Source organism: Lycium barbarum, chromosome 4, assembly GCF_019175385.1.
Source record: "Lycium barbarum isolate Lr01 chromosome 4, ASM1917538v2, whole genome shotgun sequence".
NCBI classification, from domain to species: Eukaryota; Viridiplantae; Streptophyta; class Magnoliopsida; order Solanales; family Solanaceae; genus Lycium; species Lycium barbarum.
The window spans coordinates 119539185-119559381 of record NC_083340.1 but is presented as its reverse complement, the minus strand read 5'-3'; the positions used below and the strand labels follow the sequence as shown (position 1 = coordinate 119559381).

Below are 20197 nucleotides of genomic sequence, written 5' to 3'. Positions count from 1 at the left end.
AAATTGTGTTATTTCCTCTAAAATTAATAAACTTGGGCTGCCTCATAGATGTAGTAAGTTAGACCCCATCTGTAAACCATCTCCAGTTTAAGTAATTGGTAACAATTGTGTAAAATTAATTGCTTCAACATATCCAAATAATTTATTTGCTTTTCATGAATTTAGCATTGTAGAACTCCAAAAAAAAAGGTAAGAATTTTTTATACAAGAAAAAGATTTGTTTAGGGTTGAATTCATCTACAAATTGGTAATATGAAGATACAACATGTTATTCTTATTGTAAAAATTTATGTTCACACCCATTTTCTTTTTTAATCAAAGCATCCCTATTCTCGAGCTATAAATGCAATTTTACTGCACTTTAGTCATTTACTGCAATATTGGAACGATATTCCTATGAAAATAAGACGAGAAAATACCTAAGAAGGGAAAATTACGTGGCTTAACAAACAGTTAAGTCTTAATTAAATTTCGTAACAATACTTTCCCTTAATTACGCCCTATAGCTACTAAGTGTTTATTAATGACATTTAGTAACTTACAAGGTAAAACACAGTAAAACAGATCCCAAGCGCGTGTATCCCCATTTTCTTCCAATTTCAAACCATTTTCTCTCGCTTTCTCAATCAATCTTCTCCTTTTTTTCACCATTTACCTTATGCACGATTCTCACTGTTTCATTCATCCTAAATTGTAGTTGCCCACTAATAGGTAAGTTTCTGGGGTGATTTTTAGTTCTTTATAGTGTATCTTGTTTCATAGATTCTTCCCTATCATTTAGGGGTGGGCATAAATACCGAAAACCGAAAAATCGAACCGAACCGAACCGAATGAATTCGGTTTTTCGGTTTTCAGTGTTTCGGTGTTACGGTTCGGTTCCGGTTTTTTTAAATAGCAAATTCGGTGTTCGGTTTTGGATTTTCGGTTTAACCGAAGTTTTTTTTTTTTTTTTTGAAAATTTACTACATGAATACAATTTTTTTAGGGGAAAAAACATAAGTAGACAATAATATTATAATATTTACATACTCTTAGCAACTAAATGTTATTAAACATTACATGGCAGGTTAAGTGTTTTATAGTAAATCAAATTGCTATATATAAGGAAACCCTTCAGACGTGAATAACTCCAATACCTATTTGTTGTTCATAGTATAACTACTTTTATACAATTTCATACTTCCTCCTTATTCTGCAAGATTTTTTTCTAGCGTTTTTTTCTTACCTTTTCTACTTCCTCCTTGTTCTCAACTTCTTTCATTGTTCCATAAAAAATAAAATCTCAGTTTTCATTTAACACTACAGGATATTGAACACAAGTATAATAATAATTTGAGTGTTGATTTTTATTATATATAGTATAATAAAAATGTTATACATAGAATAATATTCATATAATTTATTTCACCTATTATAATAAATTAGATATAACTCACATAATTTGATTATACACTATATAAAATTTTATATACCTCGTATGATTTTATTATACGTTGTATAATACATTATATTTTGTATATAGAAGATATTATCTTGTATGTGTGGATGATCACTATGGTTGGATTCTAAACTCATCAAACCTTCAAACATTTAGTGTAGCGTAAACCTCTGTAACTCGAAGTAATTAAGATGGAAAAATGGAAATAAATGGAGAGATGTGTAATTGCTAAAACAAACCGAATTAGAAAAACCTAAACCGAACCGAACCGAACTTCAAAAAACCGAACCGAACCGAACTAATTCGGTGCGGTGTTCGGTGTCCACTTTCAAAAAACCGAAACCGAAAAACCGAACCGAACTTTGAAAAAACCGAACCAAAAAACCGAACGCCCACCCCTACTTTCATTGATTTTAAGCAAAAATTTACACATTGCTAGGGTTTTTTCGGAAAAGGTTAGAAGTTTGTTTTAATGGCGGACGAAAGCACTCCAATCCGAGTTACTAGAGGTATACCCAATTTTGTCCAGTATTTTGATGATACTCCATCTTTTGATTTGTGTATCACTCAAGATGAAGACGAAATTGCAGGCTCTGCTGCTAAAATGGCTGCTGAGAGTAGTGTCGAGTTGCCCCATGATAATGTAGGTATTGAAATTACGGAAGATGAAGGTGCAAAATATACCAAGCGGAAAAATAGTGTTCAGACTCCATCGAATTCCAAAGTATCAGAATCAAGTAGTGACAAGCGTAGAAAAGTCATTGTTGCCTCTTCAAAGAGCAAGGCTAAAATTGATGTTGAGAGCAAGGGTAAAAGTGTTGCTAAAGAGCAGTCTTCAAAAGCAATGGGTGGTAAAAATGTTGATGAAGACAAGTCTTCAAAACCAGTGGGGGTGGTAGAACAGGTATTGTAATGTCTGAATACAATGTATTTTATTGATACACTCAATAAATCAATATGTCTTTGATTGCGATATCTTTTTTGATATTTTGTATTATATTTTTGTTGTGTTTGAGTTTGATAAAGATAGAAACTGTATTCATGTATATGCTCTGTATTCATGCAATACAAGATGAGTAGTAGCCCTTTTGAATGATACTGTATTCATCTATATGTTTTGGCTCTTATTTATCTTATTTTATTCTCTGAGCCTGTATTCATGTATATGCTTTCTATTCATGCAATACAATATGAGTAGTAGCCTTTATGAGAGGATACTATATTCATGTATATGTTTTTGGCTCTTGTTTATCTAATTTGTTATCTGGAAATGTATTCATATACAGATACTATATTCATGTAATACAATATGAATAGTATACCTTTTTCAGTCACAATGTATTCATGTATATAGTTGAATTAATGAATTTTTTGGATGAATTCATGTATTTCATTTTTTTGAGTTATGAGTTGTATAGCTTTTGACTGATAATGTATTTATGTACACTTTCTATTCATGATTTTTTTGCCTGAGCCTTTTTTTCATTTGTGTCATTGAATACAGGCAAGTAGATGCTTTGTGAGATATCCTCCTACTCATTTCGTGCACATAGCTTGTCATACTTATACTGGAGTATTTAAAGATTTGAAGGATAAACTAACCGACAACTAGTTTAAATCATTTGGTGAAACTATCTTTGGTGTATTCCTCCAAATGCAGCATTGTGAGGTTCAGTCACAAATGATTAGGTGCTTCATGTTGAGAGAGCTAAAGGAAAGCTCTAAAGATGCATTTGTAATGGACATAAATGGAAGCATTTTGTGGTTTACTATTAGAGAGTTTGCCTTAATAACTGGTTTGAATTGTATTGGTGATGAAGAGGAGTTTAAAGTTAAAGTTAACAGAAACAAGAAAAACTGGTTAATGGAAAGATATTTCGGTGGGTCTAAACTTCTGCCGAAGAAGGAAGCTTTGATAAACTGCTTCGAGCAAAAAGATTGGGGCCTCAACAATGCCGATGCTGTTAAGATTGCCATTCTATATTTCATTCATGTGTACATATTGTCCGATCAGAAGAATGCTGTAAATATACCAAGGCTTCATTTGGATTTAGTGGAGAGTGGACGTTACAGAGATTTCCCATGGGGCAAGGTAGCTTTCCGCCAATTAATGAAGAGTATCTCATAGAAGATGGATTCTGTGAAGCAATTTTATACACTTCACGGAATGCCACTTGCTATGCAAGTTTGGCTATATGAGTGTTGTTCCAACGTTGATCTGACTATTGCGGTCAGGAATGGGAACAACATTCCCAGAATACTGAATTAGACCACCATAAAAGGTCAACCACCATTTAAAGAACTGATGGAAGGCATGTTTAAAGAAGAAAAAACGGTAATTGTTTCTGCTCAAAATTTTATATAGCCATTTACATTCATTTACTTTTTATATTTTTGATACAAGGTCTGACAGAGTTAAAATCTTACTTAGGGGATGCGTTTTTTTGGGAACATTGTGCCGATCGTGAATGAGGTTGCTGCTCTTCAATTGCCCCCGAATGACGTTCGTGTAGCACCAACTACAAAGTTCCCGCAAAAACCAGTTGATGATGATGATGATTTTACTACTACCCCACCCCGTGCGGCTAGGGACACTGATGCAAAGGGTTTTGTTGCATCCGAATCTCCACCACACAAGAAACGTAAACAGTTGTCCGTTGGAGGTTCATCATCAAAGAAAGCAGATCCGGTGAATGAACCAATTCCAACATCAAGAAATACTACACAGGGGGAGAGTAAGAGGTCTGTTTCTCTAAAGGCTAATGAGGCAGTCCCTCGCCCAATCTGCCCAATGTGACGTCCAGTCAACCAGCAAAGAAGAGGAGTTTCCTATAGCGAGGAAAGAATTTGAGAAATTTAAGAAGTCGGTAAGTGTGTTTTAATAGATTTGTTTAGTGTTTGTATGTATATTTGATAATGTATGGTAAGCATAATATATTGATACTTCCTTGTAAATTTAGGTGAAGGAAGAGTTCAGTGATCTTCGTGATTTGATGAACGACAATTTGACAAAGATTCTTCAAGCAATCAAAGGGAATACTGATTCAGATAAGGTCAAATAAAACATTTAAACAAACTAGTTTGTTCAACTTAACACACATACATTTTTTTTAAGGGTGCTCATAGCGAGGCTCCATTTCAGCAAAATGATAGTGAAACACATCGTACATTTGAGGATGACATATTTGACAAGTCACCAGTTCATAAGGCAACAGAGGTAATATTATCGGTTGAATGAGTTTTTCGATACGACTAAATGTTTTACCAAATCCGATTAAATCAAGATTCTTTTAGATGTATACAATATGACTATTACAGCTACATATTTTTAAGTATTTAGGAATTTAATGTAAGTTTTAAGAAGCCATTTCTTCATAGATATAGCTAAAAACTGTGTTGTTTTTTAGACTACAGTGTGTTGTATTTTGAAATACTGTAGACTGAATGTAAATGATACAGATTGATACAGTAGACTAAATTTAAAAATGATACAGATTGCTACAGTATACTGTATTCTAACACTACAGATTGAAACAGCTTGTCGTATTCATCTTTTATAGTTGAATACAATATAGTATTCAACTATATAATGTGTGTTGTATTTTAAAATACAGTTGAGTACATACAATATCTGTATCACACTTGCTTGTTGATTATTAACAATACAGTGGATTGTATTCATGTATACATTAATATCGAAGTTTTTAAATGCTGTCATCTACTTTAATTTTAGGCATTTGGATCCCAATTCCCTATTAATACACCTCAACAAAAAACAAGTGATGTGGCTCATGTTGATCCTGCAAGCATACATAGCCATTCTATTACACCTCGTAGTTTCGTCCGTTGAGATTCGTTAGGCGTTAGTTGTCCTAATCGTGGAAACGGGAGTTACCTTAGGATATATGAGATTACATGTTCCCATATTATGGTTATGGGGATTTAAGCCCATGAAATGAGCTATGGAAGGATTTAAGAACAAACAAATAAAGGAATGGAGTTTGTGGGAACTTTGGTAAAACTTTGCAAAATTTTCGGACAGGATTTTGGTCCAGATTGGGGGAGGCATATCTCCTAGAATATGAGGAGTTTTGGTGTGTTTCTTTTGTCCAAATTGAATTTCTTCGAGTCGAGTTTCCAACGCAACAAACCGTTCATCAATGTGATGTCTAAGTAAAAAGTTATGGGTGTTTTACGACAGACCGTCTGAGCGGAAAATTTCTACGGACCATTTGACGGCCCGCGGGAATTTTGACGGCCCGCGGAAAATTCTGCGGCCCATCAAACTGCACCAGCCCAGCTAAAATGGCCACAGTGATCCATATTTGGCTGGGCAGTTCTACGGACCATTTTGATGGTCTGTAGGAATTTTGACGGCCCGTCAAAATTAGCGCAGAATTGCCCGACAGGTTTAAGTTCCGCTTTATATAATTTACTCCACTTCATTTGGACATTTCATTTCACCAAATCAGATCCAAAGGCTCTCCAAAAACCCTCTCTTCAACTCCATAAACTAATCCAAGCCAAAATCCAAGGGAGATTAAATATCAAGAGGCAAGAATCAAGAGACCCATGTGTTAGAAGCCTTGCTAGGGTTATTAGACTCCAAGAATTCTTTGGATATTGAAGCTAGGGTTTCATATAAGTTGATAGCTTGCTCCAAATCTCATTCTTATGAGATAAAAAGGTTAGTTTTCATACTTATTACATGTTATCAAGAATGTTTAGTTGTTGAACAACTTGGGTAGAAGGAGAAAGTAGAAGATGAGTTCTAAATATAGTTTTTATGATGTTTTTGAGTAGTAAGCTAACTTGAGTTATGATTCTTAGTATGATATGGATATAATCTTGCTATGGAAGGTAATAATGGTGATGAGGAAGCATTATTATGAAAATGTGCTAAAATGGGTATGAAGTTGCTAGCATAAGTTAAACGTAAGGATGAATTTTGAAGGCTAAGTAGAATGTGAATACTTGATTATGATATTGTGGATATTATTGTGGTTGTTGGGAGTTGTTTTGTGATATAGTGGAAGTTGACGAAATAGGGGAAATGCTGCCCAATTTTCATTAGAACATGAATTATCCTAGTTTGAATTGAATAGTATCATTAAGGCTTAACCATGGTATGAATCCTTCTAAATGTAGATTATTCAAGCTCCAACGATGAACGCTAAATAGTTAAGAAGTCGAAGAGGCATGTAAGGTTAACCCTTCTTTCATTAAGGCATGGTTCCCTTGCTATATGTGTGTGTGTATATATATATATATATATATATATATCCTTTCATGAGTTCCATAATGATTTATAAATGACTCTACCTCTAAGAGTACCAAAGCTCATAATTCTCGATACTTTCACGATACTAGTACTTCCTTTATATGATAATTGATCCTATAAGGATAGATGTAACGAAAACGATAATGGGAATGATGTTGATGATACTTATGGACTTTTATGTATACGTGCCTAAGTATATATATGACTATTATGTAACACCCAGCTTATATGGCCAGGTATGATATCTATTGTGCGCACACCACTGCAGTTGGGTACGGATAACACTGAGCCTTGGTAGGGCCAGGTATGTACGACACCGAGCCTTGTCATGGCCGAGTATGTGAAACCACCAAACCTTCATGGTCGTATATGCTATGGATGTGAATACGTATATAAATACGGATTTGAATATGGATACGGATATGGATATTTGTATATGTATATATGTATGTACACAAGCACGCACTAGAAATGGAAGGTCCCTATGAAAGAAAAGTAAGTAATTACGATGATGACTACTATCTTCTGATTCTCCCATCTTATGCTATTTCTTATGTTGTCTCTTATTCTCTTGTTATGATGTTGATTATGCTTTACATACTCAGTACATTATTCGTACTGACGTCATTTTGTTTGTGGACGCTGCGTCATGCCCGCAGGTGGACAGGGAGAGAGGCTTGATCCATAGATATCTTATTCAGGAACTGCATTGAGGAGCTCCATTTCATCCGGAGCTACAGCTTTTGGTATTATTCTTTTGTGTACATACCTATGGGCATGGCGGGGTCCTTTCCCGCCTATATGATGTGACATACTCTACTCTTCTTAGAGGCTCGTAGACAGTTGTATATGATTAGATGTCCTTAGCCTTGTCGGCTCATATTTTTTATATCATTTTGATAGCTTCATCGGCTTGTATATATGGATATGGGCATTGTTATTGATGATGATATAGATGTGTTGTTGCCCAACGAGATTAGCACTATTGATGCATATAAATTATGAGTAAGCCATGTGTCTCACCTAAATGTGAATATGAGAGTACGATAAGAGGTACCCGGGTGGATTAGCACCGGGTGCCCGTCATGGCCCTCCGGTTGGGTCGTGACACATTCAAATGATGATAAAATCGTCGATGCACTGGTCGACGATGTTGCCCATGTTGATCTTGATGAACATGATTCAAAACAGCTGACATCATACAATGTTGATGCTCAAAAGCAAGGACACGCGATTCATCAGGAAACTCAGTTTGAGTTGGCTGACGAGTTGCTTCCATTGCAAAGAACCATATCGACAATTGTAATGACATTGCGTAAGGATAGGCGTCCTGGACCGTTGCAAATATCTCCCTATCTGTCAAATTTTGGTTCAGCTTCTGGTATGTATTATCAAATAGTTCGTTTTACGATTGTATTTATTTTTTGTGGTCCAATTTTTAATGTAATTTTACTCTATTCAAGCAGGCAGTTCAAGTAAGTTGACTGCAATATTTGACAAAAAAACACCCATTTGAGCAGTGTTGCATCCCTGTGGCTCCTGATAAAACAGTTTCGACAGAGTTAAAATGGATTAGGGATGGGCTGCTAGTTAGGCGCAAGTAAGTTATTTCATCTTTCGTAATTATTTGTTTTATAGAGATAACTCCCATTATATTACTGATATGTATCAATGTTGTCATTGTCCCAAAAAAAAAATATTATTGATATGTATTTGTATATACTTTATAGAAAGAGCAAAGATGGCCATTACAAAAAGGGGAAGGCAACACTGCCGTATTTTTTGGATTGTGGTATTAAGAAGATCAACGATAAAAATTGGTTTTACCTGTTAGCAATGGATGGGAAGTTGTTGAATGATGAGGTGCGATACAGCTTTATTTTTTTCACTAATATTGTACTGTATTTAACGGTTTTCTCAAGTATTAAACGCTAACTGTTAGTATCCTTTTCCAGTATTATCCTTTTCCAGCACATTGATGTGATTTTTTACTACCTACGCAAGAAATGCAAGTATGACACCAATAGCACATACAAGTTAACCACTGTATTGTCTTTGCAACACAAGAATTGATGCCATATCTAAATCCTATGGTGATCCGGATGGTGTCACAAACCTAGGAAATCCAGAAGATGTTTTATGTGAATATGTGAAAGGCCACCGGATGATTTGCACTCTACCGTGGCATATGGTTGATAATGTCTTTATCCTAGTGAACATGAAAGATAAAAATCACTGGTTGTTGGGTTCTATCCTTCATGGACAGACGTCTATATGTATACGATTCGTACAGAGCATCAGGCCATGATGCAGCTGTTAAGGTTGAAATACACAAGTTGTCCTCACTATTTCCACTCTACTTACACATCACTGATTTCTATCAATTAAAGAAAGGTATTGATTGGGATGGTCACCCAGCATACAAAGAAAAAGCCAAGGCTGATAGGTTTGAGGTTGTGTATGTTGAAATTCTGCCACAACAAAGGGCCAGTAGCATGTATGCGTGTTTACTATTTTTGCTCATTTTAAATACGCAGATCAGCCATCTATCTAAATACATTTATATGTTTTTCTATCTGCGGGGATTGTGGGGTTTATGTTGCTACATATGCGGAGTATTTGAGTTCGGGAAATGGTATACCAGCTGAAGATTTTGATGTTGAGTTACTGCGTAGCAGATATGCTGCACTTTTATGGCATTACGCTCGGCAGAAGATGGAAGCTGAGGCGATAAGTGATGATGAGGCACCTCCAAAGCCAGTTAGAGCAGTGATAGATTTTGAGAATGTTGAAAAAATAGTTATTACTTAGTTTCTTTAGTCAGTTAGACCAGCAATTGTAAATCAAATTATGATGTTGTCCATATCAGATTTTATGGTTGTGTTTTTCATGGCTACAAATGCACATTTCTAGTAATGGATGCACAATTTGTGCAGTGACTTTGTTATGAATACATCTCATTTTGGTATATACAGTCTTCTTTTCTAAATTACACAGCTGTATTCTGATTTGAAAACTGTATTTGTTCTGCTAACTGTTTTTAGTCAATACACTCCATGTTGGTGTATTCATTTTTTGGTGTTTCACTGTTTAACTGTATTTGATATTCTATTTTTTTACTGAATACATACCCCATGATGGTTTATGTATTCAATAATACATATTGTATTCTAAATACATAAACCAATGATGGTTTCTGTATTCAATATACACTGTGTTCTAAAATAAAACTGAATACATAACCCATGATGGTTTATGTATTCAATACATACTGTATTCTAAATACATAAACGAATGATGGTTTCTGTATTCAATATACACTGTGTTCTAAAATAAAACTGAATACATACCCTATGATGGTTTATGTATTCAATAATACATACTGTATTCTAAATACATAAACCAATAATGGTTTCTGTATTCAATATACACTGTGTTCTAAAATAAAACTGAATACATAACCCATAATATGGGTTATGTATTATATACATACTATATTCTAATATTTTATAAGAAAACTCAATGAATACACAACAAACAGATCATCAATTCACTTATAATGAAATACACCACAATATAGAATTGTTATACTCAACCATCGAAACAGATATAGATGACTAAAATCCATACTAAAACAGGCATGTAACATCAAAAACACAAAAATCAGAAGAAAAACTAAAATTTGAACTATTTTCTTCTAGGCTCATTCCTACAACAGCGCCTATTGTGACCTTCATGTCCACATCTACTACACGAATTTGAACGTTTATTTGGTAGTAATTCAGTTAAAGGCTTATCGCATTTCTTCTTTGGCCTTCCGGGAGGTCTCTTATATCTCGGTGCAGAACTATATCTTCAGAGATGGATGCAGGTATTTTCCACACACTCTTATCGGGCAGAGGATACACTGGGACATCATAAGTCTTCACAACAGTCTCCGGTTTATATAAGTTTGAACAGTAGTTGTCTGCTGTTAGATTCTTACTTTTAAGAACAACCCGAGCATGTGGGCATGGCATCTCCTCTATTTGAAACTCTTTACAAGTGCAAGTTTTCTTCTCAAGATAAACTATGAAACGTCGTCCATCATCAATTACGGTATGCAAGTATTCAGTTGCTAGTATTACCTAAGAAACAACAATTAAATTGGAGTTAAGTATGGTTGCATACACTATACAGATCTACAGTATACTGTCTTCAATTTTTTGCAGGTGCATTTTTTAAATACACAACTGGATAAACTTATCAGAAAGCTACTTCTTACAATTCAAAACTGCCTTCAACATGGCTAGCAATAACAAATACATAATAAGAACACGAAAACAAACCTTCATGCGCGTCGATTTATACTCATTGATAGATAGCAACTCATTGAATTTTTTCCCAAGAGTAGTGAATGTATATGAACCGTTTTGTCTGTTGGTGTGATTCCATCATCCAAACATCATCCTAACTTCTTCAAGGAAATCATAGATTGGCAATTCTCTTGCTTGCACGATTGTTGAATTGATAGACTCAGCAATATTTGATGTCATAGTCCATGCTCTGTTAACTGGAGCATAAAGCCTAGCCCACTTTTCCCTTCCAGCCAAATCCAAGTATTCCTTCACACGAATATCCACCTTCTCAACCTTTTCCATTAACATACCAAACTCTTCTTGCGTGTATGCGTTTGCCATTGAATAGAACACTCCACTCAACATCTCGTGACTTTTCCTATATCTACTATATACATTCTTCCAAAGATGCCATATGCACGCAAAATGAGGAACACCAGGATAAATTCTAGATGCAGCCTTGATGATGCTTTCATGTCTATCAGACACAATACACATGTTCTCCCGTATCCCATATGATTCCCTCAACTGCAAAAAGAACCATGTCTAAGACTTATCATTCTTTGAATCAATAACGCCATATGCTAGAGGAAGTATGTTCCCTGCAAATACGGTTCAACACACAAAAAAAATGTATTTCAGTTATTGAATTAGTAACAGTAAATGTATTCATGCTTACACAAATAATCAGAAACTGTATTTTTAGAATACCTGTACCATCCAAAGTACTTGCCGAACCAAATGTCCCATTGTATTCTGATTTGAGATGGCTGCCATCTACAACTATGGTGGGACGACAATTGTCGAACCCTTTTATAAAGGCATACAGTGCAACAAACAGATACAAGAACTCATTCCCAGTATTCTTGAGCATTCTTATATAAGAACCTAGGTACGTTTTATCCAAAATGTAAACATATCCAGGTAATTTCTTGTATGAATCAGCTGGATCCCCCCTCAACTCCGTCACAACCCTTTCTTTAGCACGATAAGCCTTCATATAGGAAACTTCCACACCAAATTCATTTATCACATCATCTATTATATCCCTTGGCGTGTACTTCCTCTTATAATTTGTTATTTTTGGTTTAATAATGTCTACTACAAAACCACTACTTGCTTGATTACAAGAATACCCCTTATCCTTCAACGGACAAGTGTGTTTGTCCACAAACTCTTTGATTTTGAACATTGTTGATCTGTTAATACTTGAAGCCTTTAATTTCCACACACATTGTTCTGAAATACACCTAATGGTGTAGCTGCAAATTCAGATTTGTATTCAACAGCCAATACAGATAAATTCATTATGCAATCTTTCAACTTAGAACACACATACCAATCAGACACAAATATAACCAGTTATGTTTAATACACTCACTTAAGAATAAAACTAAGATATAGAAATATATATATATAAATATATATAATACCCAACGGATACATCCCGAACAGCTTATTCTCTTTTATCAGTTCAACATACACCCTGACACACATGTCATTGTGTATTTCAAGAGGCATAGAATCACCCTCCATCATGTATCTGATATTGATGGTTTTTATAGTTGTATCTATTCGCACCTGATTTGCCATTGCAGCAACCAAATCATCATATGAGGCATAATCTTTGAAAACGATTGCATCTATTGTGTAATTCACAAAACAATTCTCAGCGTTCCAAAACCCGGAATGTCGAATAACTGCAGTTATGTTTGACATATTTTTGTATTTGAATGCCGCTTTGTTGATTACCAACAAAAATCAACGTAAAACTAACCTTTCATCTTCAACATCATTTGAACTAATATCTACCTTCAAAATTCCCAATCAATTAACGTATATAATTTCGATGAAAACACTACAACAATTTCGGCATACATCAACACTAATGAAACAGTAGAAACTAACACGAACAACAGCAAATTGGATGTCTACAAACGTGGTGTATTCGCATTTGAATGTTGACGTATTTTTCTGGATATTTTTTGAATATTTGAATTCAATTTTTTTGAAAGGATATGCTCTGTTTTCACGTTTTTGGAGAAGATTTTAAATTTGAATTAATGAAGTAATTGAAAAATCGTATGTTATCTGTGTCGCTTGCGTTATTTCATTTCCATGTCTCTTTGAATCTCTTAGCCTTATCTGACCTCTTTTTATGCTTTTTTATTGAGCCGAGGGTCTTTCGGAAATAGTCGTCCTACCTTGGTAGGAGTAAGGTCTGCATACACTCTACCCTCCCCAGACCCCACGTTGTGGGATTTCACTGGGTTGTTGTTGTTGTTGTTGAAGTAATTGAAGAATCGTGTGACATTATGAAGTCAGGTTGTTGAGAGTGATTTCAGGAAGATTTTATTTGGATTGCCATATATACGAGATTTTATCCCATGATTCCAGCAAATTACACAATTATTTCAGCAAAATCCAGCGACTGTATTCATGAATGCATCTAGTTATAATATTGAATACACAAATACACAGTCGCTGAAACAAGCTACAGTGTTTGCTACGATGCGTAAATACTAAACATATAGCTACGCCCAATATTTAACCCTTAAAAGGTAGTTATTTGTGAAATTTTACCAAATAAGAATGCTCCTCTTGTTTGTATGGACAAATTTCTTGGACCATTTTTGTATGATGGGCCTAGTTAGAAGTGTCAAGTGTGTATGAACTATTTGTTGGACTATCTTTTTAGTATATGAGCCCAAATGATGATCTGGTTTACCAAAAATACAGAGGGGCGTCGTCATGGTTATCATGAAATCTATGAATAGTGTAACCTTAAGCATATCATAACATGTTTTACAAAATGTTTGGGTTTATTATATCTCAAAATGTGAAGATATCACCTCATTTTATGTTAACTCTGTTATAACTCAGGTCTGGAAAATAATTGAATAGAAGAGATTTTACCAAATTTGCCACCCCTTGTCAGGTGTTTTACCACTGCCATACAGTATAAAATTCACTCTGTATATATTCGTTCAATCAAACAGGTCGTGTAGTTAGCTGTAAACTCACGCTGACATAACTTTGAAGCATTTGTTCAGACTACTGAAACTTAGATGAATTATTATTTATTCCACTCTTGAATGACTGAAAAAAGAAACGAATTCTATTGCAAAAAGTTAGAAACCAAAATTTCGTAAAACCAGTAAACTAAGCTCCCGTTTGGCCATAAATACCAAAAACATTTTCACTTTTTTGGAATTTTTGAAGTTGGAGTTGGAGTTGTGTTTAGCCATAGTTTTTGAAATTGTAATTTTTAATGAAATGTAGTGTAAAAAAGTGAAAAAAGTTGAAAATTTTTTAAAAACAAGTTTTTCTTGTTTTTAGTATTCCGGAATACAACTCCGGAGAAAAGTGAATAATTTTTATGGCCAAACGCTAAAAGTAAAAAAAGTGAAAAAAAGTGAATAATTTTTATGGCCAAACGCCCACTAAGTTGGAAGTTTTGTGAGTGGAAAAAGATTTTTCTCTTGAAAAACTAGTCAAACCATTTTGAAAAACTCATCTGAAAACTAACCAAAAATTTAGTCCAAGTATGACCAAACAATGATTGGGAAAAAGGAAAAAAATTCTATGGCTAAATGACTCCTAATAACCTTACTGGTTGTCCAATCTTTGAGAAAGCAGTTCTAATATGTATAAAGTGGGGAAAAAGCTTTAGAGCCCGTTTGGATTGGCTTATAAGTTGGCTTATAAGCTGTTTTCAGCTTTTTTGAGTGTTTGGCTGGCCAGCTTAAAGTCATTTTATGCTTAAAATAAGCTCAAAAAAATAATTGGACTCATTTGACTTAGTTTATCTAAAGCAGCTTATAAGCTGAAAACAGCTTATAAGCCAAAAAAAATAAATTGGACTACCCCAACTTATTTTTTTCAGCTTATAAGCTGCAAACAGCTTTAAGCTGTAAGCCAATCCAAACGGGCTCTTAAACACCTTTCCTTTTGTCCATTTCTCTCCCAAGGAGCAAAAATAAAGCAAGACAAACACAGGAGGAACTATAAACCTGTTAGTTTTTACCACATCCTCAACAAAACTAGATACTTTAACATGTCGCGTACTTGTGTTTCCGAAGACAAGCAGTGAGGAATACAAGCACCACCCACTTTTACCATTCCTGTCTATATGTGTCCGAAGACAACTGACAAATAAAACTTTGGAAATATGAATGTAGGAAAAGAGAAAATGGCACTATCATACACATAAGAAACCAAGCTGAACTCTTGCCTTGGCTCTGAGGAAAGGAGTAGGTATCCAGATATACTTTAGACCTGATCATGACAGCTCCGTTATCACCCGTTCACATTTTTCTTCCAAAATCTTTACAGCTTCAGTAAACAGCACCTCAGGTGGCAATGCTCCAGTTGACTCTATGGTAACTAGAAAAATTCACAAGAAATAACACAAGTTTATCCGAAGATCAAGCCCCAAGGAATGGTAAATCATTTATCACCGAGAAGCACATAATTGCGTTAATCCAGCAACTGAAATATATGCATGACTTTTTCTCATGTTACAATCAACCTGAAGCATAAGAATCTATTTCATTCTGCAACTTCAAAATAAGCACCAAATTCTAACATATTACACTTAACCTAACACTTCAACATGCAGAATTTCGATGTGATGAGTAAATTCAGGTTAACCTCTTAATACCCTAAAGTCTCTAAGCACATCACGGACTGAAATAAAATTAATCAGTTATAATCAATTAAAAAATGCTAATATATTACTACCGGTATTTTCTTGGACAAAGTAATATATTATTATCATTATCTCATCAGAGTTACCTCAATAATCCAAACAGAAATTGAAACTCAGTAAACTGAGTCAATGTGTTAAAAACCCCCTTAAACTATCATTATTTTGCGAATTTCATACCTAAACCATTGGGTGTTCCTATTACCCCCTGGACTATAACTGCCTTTAGATTAAAAACCGCTGGTTGAATATATGGAAAAATATTTGGGATAACTTGCTGAGGGTGCGTGGGAATGAAAAAAGTCTTAAAATGAGTCAACCTGACACAAAGAGTTTATGGGGTTTTGTGAACACCCAATAGTTTAGGTATGAAACTCGCAAAACAGTGATAGTTTGGAGGGGTTTTAACTTTTAACCTGTTCTCTCAATGTTAATTCATATGTACTGCCACTTGGAACTCTTTGGAGAAGCTTTTGGAGCTTGATGTTTACGTAGCATGTCATTTTCCTCCAGGGTATATTTTTGGTTCTATGAACACCCAATAGTTTAGATATGAAACTCGCAAAATAATGATAGTTTTGGGCTTTTTTTAACTTATTCACTCCAAAAAATTTGAATTTAAGCTCACAAGAAAGTAGATAATAAGGGGACAAAGATACAGATATTATTCTATTTAAAGGATATGCCAAGAGCTTTTGGAGGTCTCTGCAACTTACAGATGAAATGGTCATTTACACGTCTCAATGCTACATTCTTGTCCCACCCTTCCTCTGATGCATTCCCTACAAAGTGTGCAAGCTCTTGGTCATGCAACAGCTGCCCTCTTTTTACCTATACATTAATGCTTGTTAGAAACAGTGGACAGATCAATATTGCTTCAGCTTTTCCGCTTCGAACACTGCAATTGGTGACCTAATTAAATCAAGGACTGACATATATGTCGCTATACCTTTACCCATATCTTCGATGTCAAACACCTTAACCGGACACTTCTTCACAAGTGCTTCTGCTTCATCATCTTCAATATCTCGCAATAATACAACCTTCAGCACGCAAACAAAAAGATCAAAACCCAGCATTTACCAAAAATATGCTAGAGTTCAAATTTAAGAAGTGAAATCTGAAAACTAATAGTCAGAAGGTATTCCATATACATCAAATTGAATATTGTGAAAAAATCTCCAGTCACCTCAGGAAGCATTCTGTACCAAGCGGTAGCCACAGGAGACCACTTTGCATGTGTCTTACCCATGCCTTTAACAGCATGTGCTTCTAGCTCGATTTCCTACAAAGGAGGCATAAAAATACCCCAGAAGTAAATTAAACACCTTAATTCTAAAAAAATTTACCACTAAACATTTTGTAAAGGTAAAATTTCTGTTTAACAGAGACAAATATGTATTAGTATTTAAGTTCAAACCAGAAAGCACTAACAAAATTTTGTGGAATGAGTGAGTGCACTACATACAAAGAGTCAAAAGTTGTTGGTACAATTTTGTGAATCTTAGTTAAATGGTGATATAGGTATTTTAGATCTTCAAAACTTCTGTATCAAATGGTTGTCTAGAGTATCATAACTTAGTAATATGCAAAGCGGGAAAAGGATACGAAAGCACTAGCAAAAGTGCACCTATAAAGAGTTTGTGAAATAATAAAAGAGCATAGAGCTGATGATCAAATAGCAATACTACAATGTTCGACAATTCAAACATTTGCTCTAATAGTTTTCTTCCTTTGTTTTCTTTTTCAACAGAAAGAAGCAAACAAGAACATACAAGGCACAAAGTCTACCTGACCAGGTCCGAGTTTGGCTACAATGATATCTGCATCTTTGGGGGCAATTGGGTCATTCGAGAATTCTGGTCGAGTATCTTGACTACAGCTGAATGAAGTGTAAGTTTTTGGTTTTGCACTCGAATTTGATGCTTGACTTTCTGTTGCTAGTATCAATTCACTTCCATTGGGTAACCACTTCAGCTCACTGGACAAGACTGCAATTTTTTACACAGAAATGAAGAAAAATTGATTAGCCCGCATGACTAGTGGCAATCAAATGGAGAACCACACACATGAATGAACAGATAATGCAAAAATAAATGATGAGAAAAGTTTCATGATATAAGCATATAATAGTACCTCTTAGTCGTTCACTGCCTTTTTTACAACGAGCATGGAGTTTGAAAACAACTGTATTCTTTTCGTTAGGAACATCATTTTCTGGAAGGGGGAAAAAAAAACAAGGTAATTAGCCATCATAATTCCCATCAAAAGCAAACCCTTTATTTGAGAAAAGGGGGGAGGGGGATTAAAAGGAAACTCAATAGTAACTACACATACGATACTACAAGAAGATCTAATACCTGACATATACTCGAAAAGCCTTGGATCGACCTTAATTGGGATGAGACCAAGTCTATGAGCGAGCACTTCATCTTGGATAATGGACATATTGTTTGCAATAAGAATTTTTTCAATGGCTATGGTCGGGACCTGCATGACAACCAAGGAAAATAAATGAACTTAATCAACATCTCAAATGCCCGACACAATTCAAGCAAGAGTTCAAGTAGAGGAACAAAACAAGCCAGCATCTATTATGAGGAATAAAAATACATATGTCCCAATCATTGAGTTCATCTTGTTGATAGATAAGCAGGAAAGAACCTCAAACTAGAGTCAAACTAGAAATTTTTAAGACAAAATGGAAAATGTAATTAGTTTTAACTTTCTTTGCATTCCTTCGCTTTCTTTCTGGAGCAATCTGGCAGATGTACATGAAACACAGGATGTAGAGTCCTTGCTCGATTTTATTAGTTCTCTTCCCAGTCAGTAAGGCTCTTCTTTGTAATAGCTTCTGATCACCAGCATTCACTTGATGCTGGTTTTCATCCATTTACCTTACTTATCACCAGCAGTCCAGCACACACTCTACCCTCCCAAACCCCACATGTGGGATTACACAGGGTATGTTGTTGTATTATCAAAAAAAAATATCAATTAGTAATGAAATTTTACCATGTAGCCCCACTAAGTGAATGAATAGCTTCATAGTTTATCTAAAAGCACGAAACAAACAATAAAACAAAACCTAACCACGGCACAAATTCAATTCAGAAACCTTGAAGAAAAGTGGGGATAAAAAACACGAAAAGGGGTGAGCACCTCTGCAATGAGGATTCTGCAAAATGCGTTGGCAAGAGAAGGATCGATACCAATCATGTCAAACTCAAATTCGTCCTCGTCAAGTCTCACAACTTCCACTTTGAAGTTATTGCGGAATTGCTCAAAGCGCACGCTGTTATCAACACCCATAGATGCATAGGCGCCTGAGTATTGTACCTTCTCTGTCTTCACTCCCCAAAAGAAAACAAAAAAACAAAACAAATATAAGAACAGTAAAGGAAACCTCAAATTCTTAATAGTTAATGGTCAAAAACACACCTGAACTATCACTTTTTCGCGAGTTTCACACCCCAACTATCAGTTGTTTCTTTTTCCTACTTAAACTATCACTATATATGTATTAAAACACATCTCGAAGCTGACTAGGACAACTATAAGTTGTTGCCTTCTCCTACCTGAACTATCACTATCTATGTATTAAAACACACCTCGAAACTGACTAGGCCAACTATCATTTGTTCCTTTTTTCTACCTAAGCTTTCACCATCTATATATTAAAACACAATCTCGAAGCTGACTAGGCCAACTATCAGTTGTTTCCTTTTCGTACCTCTCTTGCTACCACGGTAGCACCTAGTGTGGTCAGCACCAATCGTGTTTTCCTTTTCGTACCTGAACTATCACCAGCTACTCAACTAGTACACAGATGGTGATAGTTCAGGTTGAAAAAGGTTACAGTTGATAGTTTGGGTGTGAAACTCACGAAAAAATGATAATATGACACTCTTTCATTTTTAGTATGTTTCAAAAAGAATGACACTTTTCCATATTTACCAATAATTTAACTCTAAAATTCCCATTTTACCCTTAATGAGATGAATTACAGTCACACAGATATCTATGACTTGTTTTAGGCCACAAGTTACAAAAGTGTTCCTTTCTTTGTCAAACTCGGCGTCTAGTTAAACTGTATCACATAAATTGAGGGGACGGAGTAGTTCAACTATGTTTTTTAATCATTATCTCCATTCTGAACTAGCAAAGTGAAAAGCACACCACAATAACATTCATCAAGAAAAGGAGAAAACAAGATGAGAGATTTACATTAGTGGGAGCTAAGGAAGCACAGAGAACTCGAGTTCTTTGGAAGGGGAGGGGGCAACTTGCCCTTTGGCACAACCCGCCTCCGTTGCATAAAAATTTATATAAAAGAGAAATTATTATTACATACATGTTGAGGGGTGAAACTCGCAAAAACAAATTATCTAATTTCTGAAGTAGAAAAGTGAAAAACACAAAACAACAACAAT

General features: G+C 35.1%; 2 protein-coding genes across 2 annotated transcripts; both read right to left on the bottom strand.

Moving 5' to 3' along the window:
- Positions 1 to 10504: 10504 nt before the first annotated feature.
- LOC132637711 (uncharacterized) lies at positions 10505 to 12775 on the bottom strand. Its single transcript, XM_060354763.1, has 4 exons — positions 12501 to 12775; positions 11736 to 12318; positions 11174 to 11584; positions 10505 to 10846 (listed from the first exon to the last, which is right to left on the bottom strand). The coding sequence occupies exons 1-4, from the start codon at positions 12773 to 12775 to the stop codon at positions 10505 to 10507; spliced, it is 1611 nt and encodes a 536-aa protein (XP_060210746.1).
- Positions 12776 to 15059: 2284 nt separating this feature from the next.
- On the bottom strand, positions 15060 to 20197 carry LOC132636286 (uncharacterized). Its single transcript, XM_060353090.1, has 9 exons — positions 19992 to 20197; positions 18927 to 19112; positions 18125 to 18254; positions 17901 to 17981; positions 17556 to 17755; positions 16954 to 17049; positions 16714 to 16807; positions 16481 to 16595; positions 15060 to 15442 (listed from the first exon to the last, which is right to left on the bottom strand). Exons 1-8 carry the CDS (start codon positions 20118 to 20120, stop codon positions 16570 to 16572), a joined length of 942 nt encoding a protein of 313 aa, XP_060209073.1. The 5' UTR covers positions 20121 to 20197; the 3' UTR covers positions 15060 to 15442; positions 16481 to 16569.

Excerpts from the sequence above, each read along its gene's own strand:
- LOC132637711 (XM_060354763.1), bottom strand. The coding sequence starts at position 12,775 with ATGTCAAACATAACTGCAGTTATTCGACATTCCGGGTTTTGGAACGCT. Across the intron at positions 12,319-12,500 it reads GAGAATAAGCTGTTCGGGAT|CTACACCATTAGGTGTATTT; the intron begins GTATCCGTTGGG and ends CTGAATTTGCAG. Across the intron at positions 11,585-11,735 it reads TACAGTTTCTGATTATTTGT|TTGAGGGAATCATATGGGAT; the intron begins GTAAGCATGAAT and ends TTCTTTTTGCAG.
- LOC132636286 (XM_060353090.1), bottom strand. The coding sequence starts at position 20,120 with ATGTATGTAATAATAATTTCTCTTTTATATAAATTTTTATGCAACGGA. Across the intron at positions 19,113-19,991 it reads CTTCCTTAGCTCCCACTAAT|ACAGAGAAGGTACAATACTC; the intron begins GTAAATCTCTCA and ends TGGGGAGTGAAG. Across the intron at positions 17,756-17,900 it reads AGGCAGTGAACGACTAAGAG|TCTTGTCCAGTGAGCTGAAG; the intron begins GTACTATTATAT and ends AAAAAATTGCAG.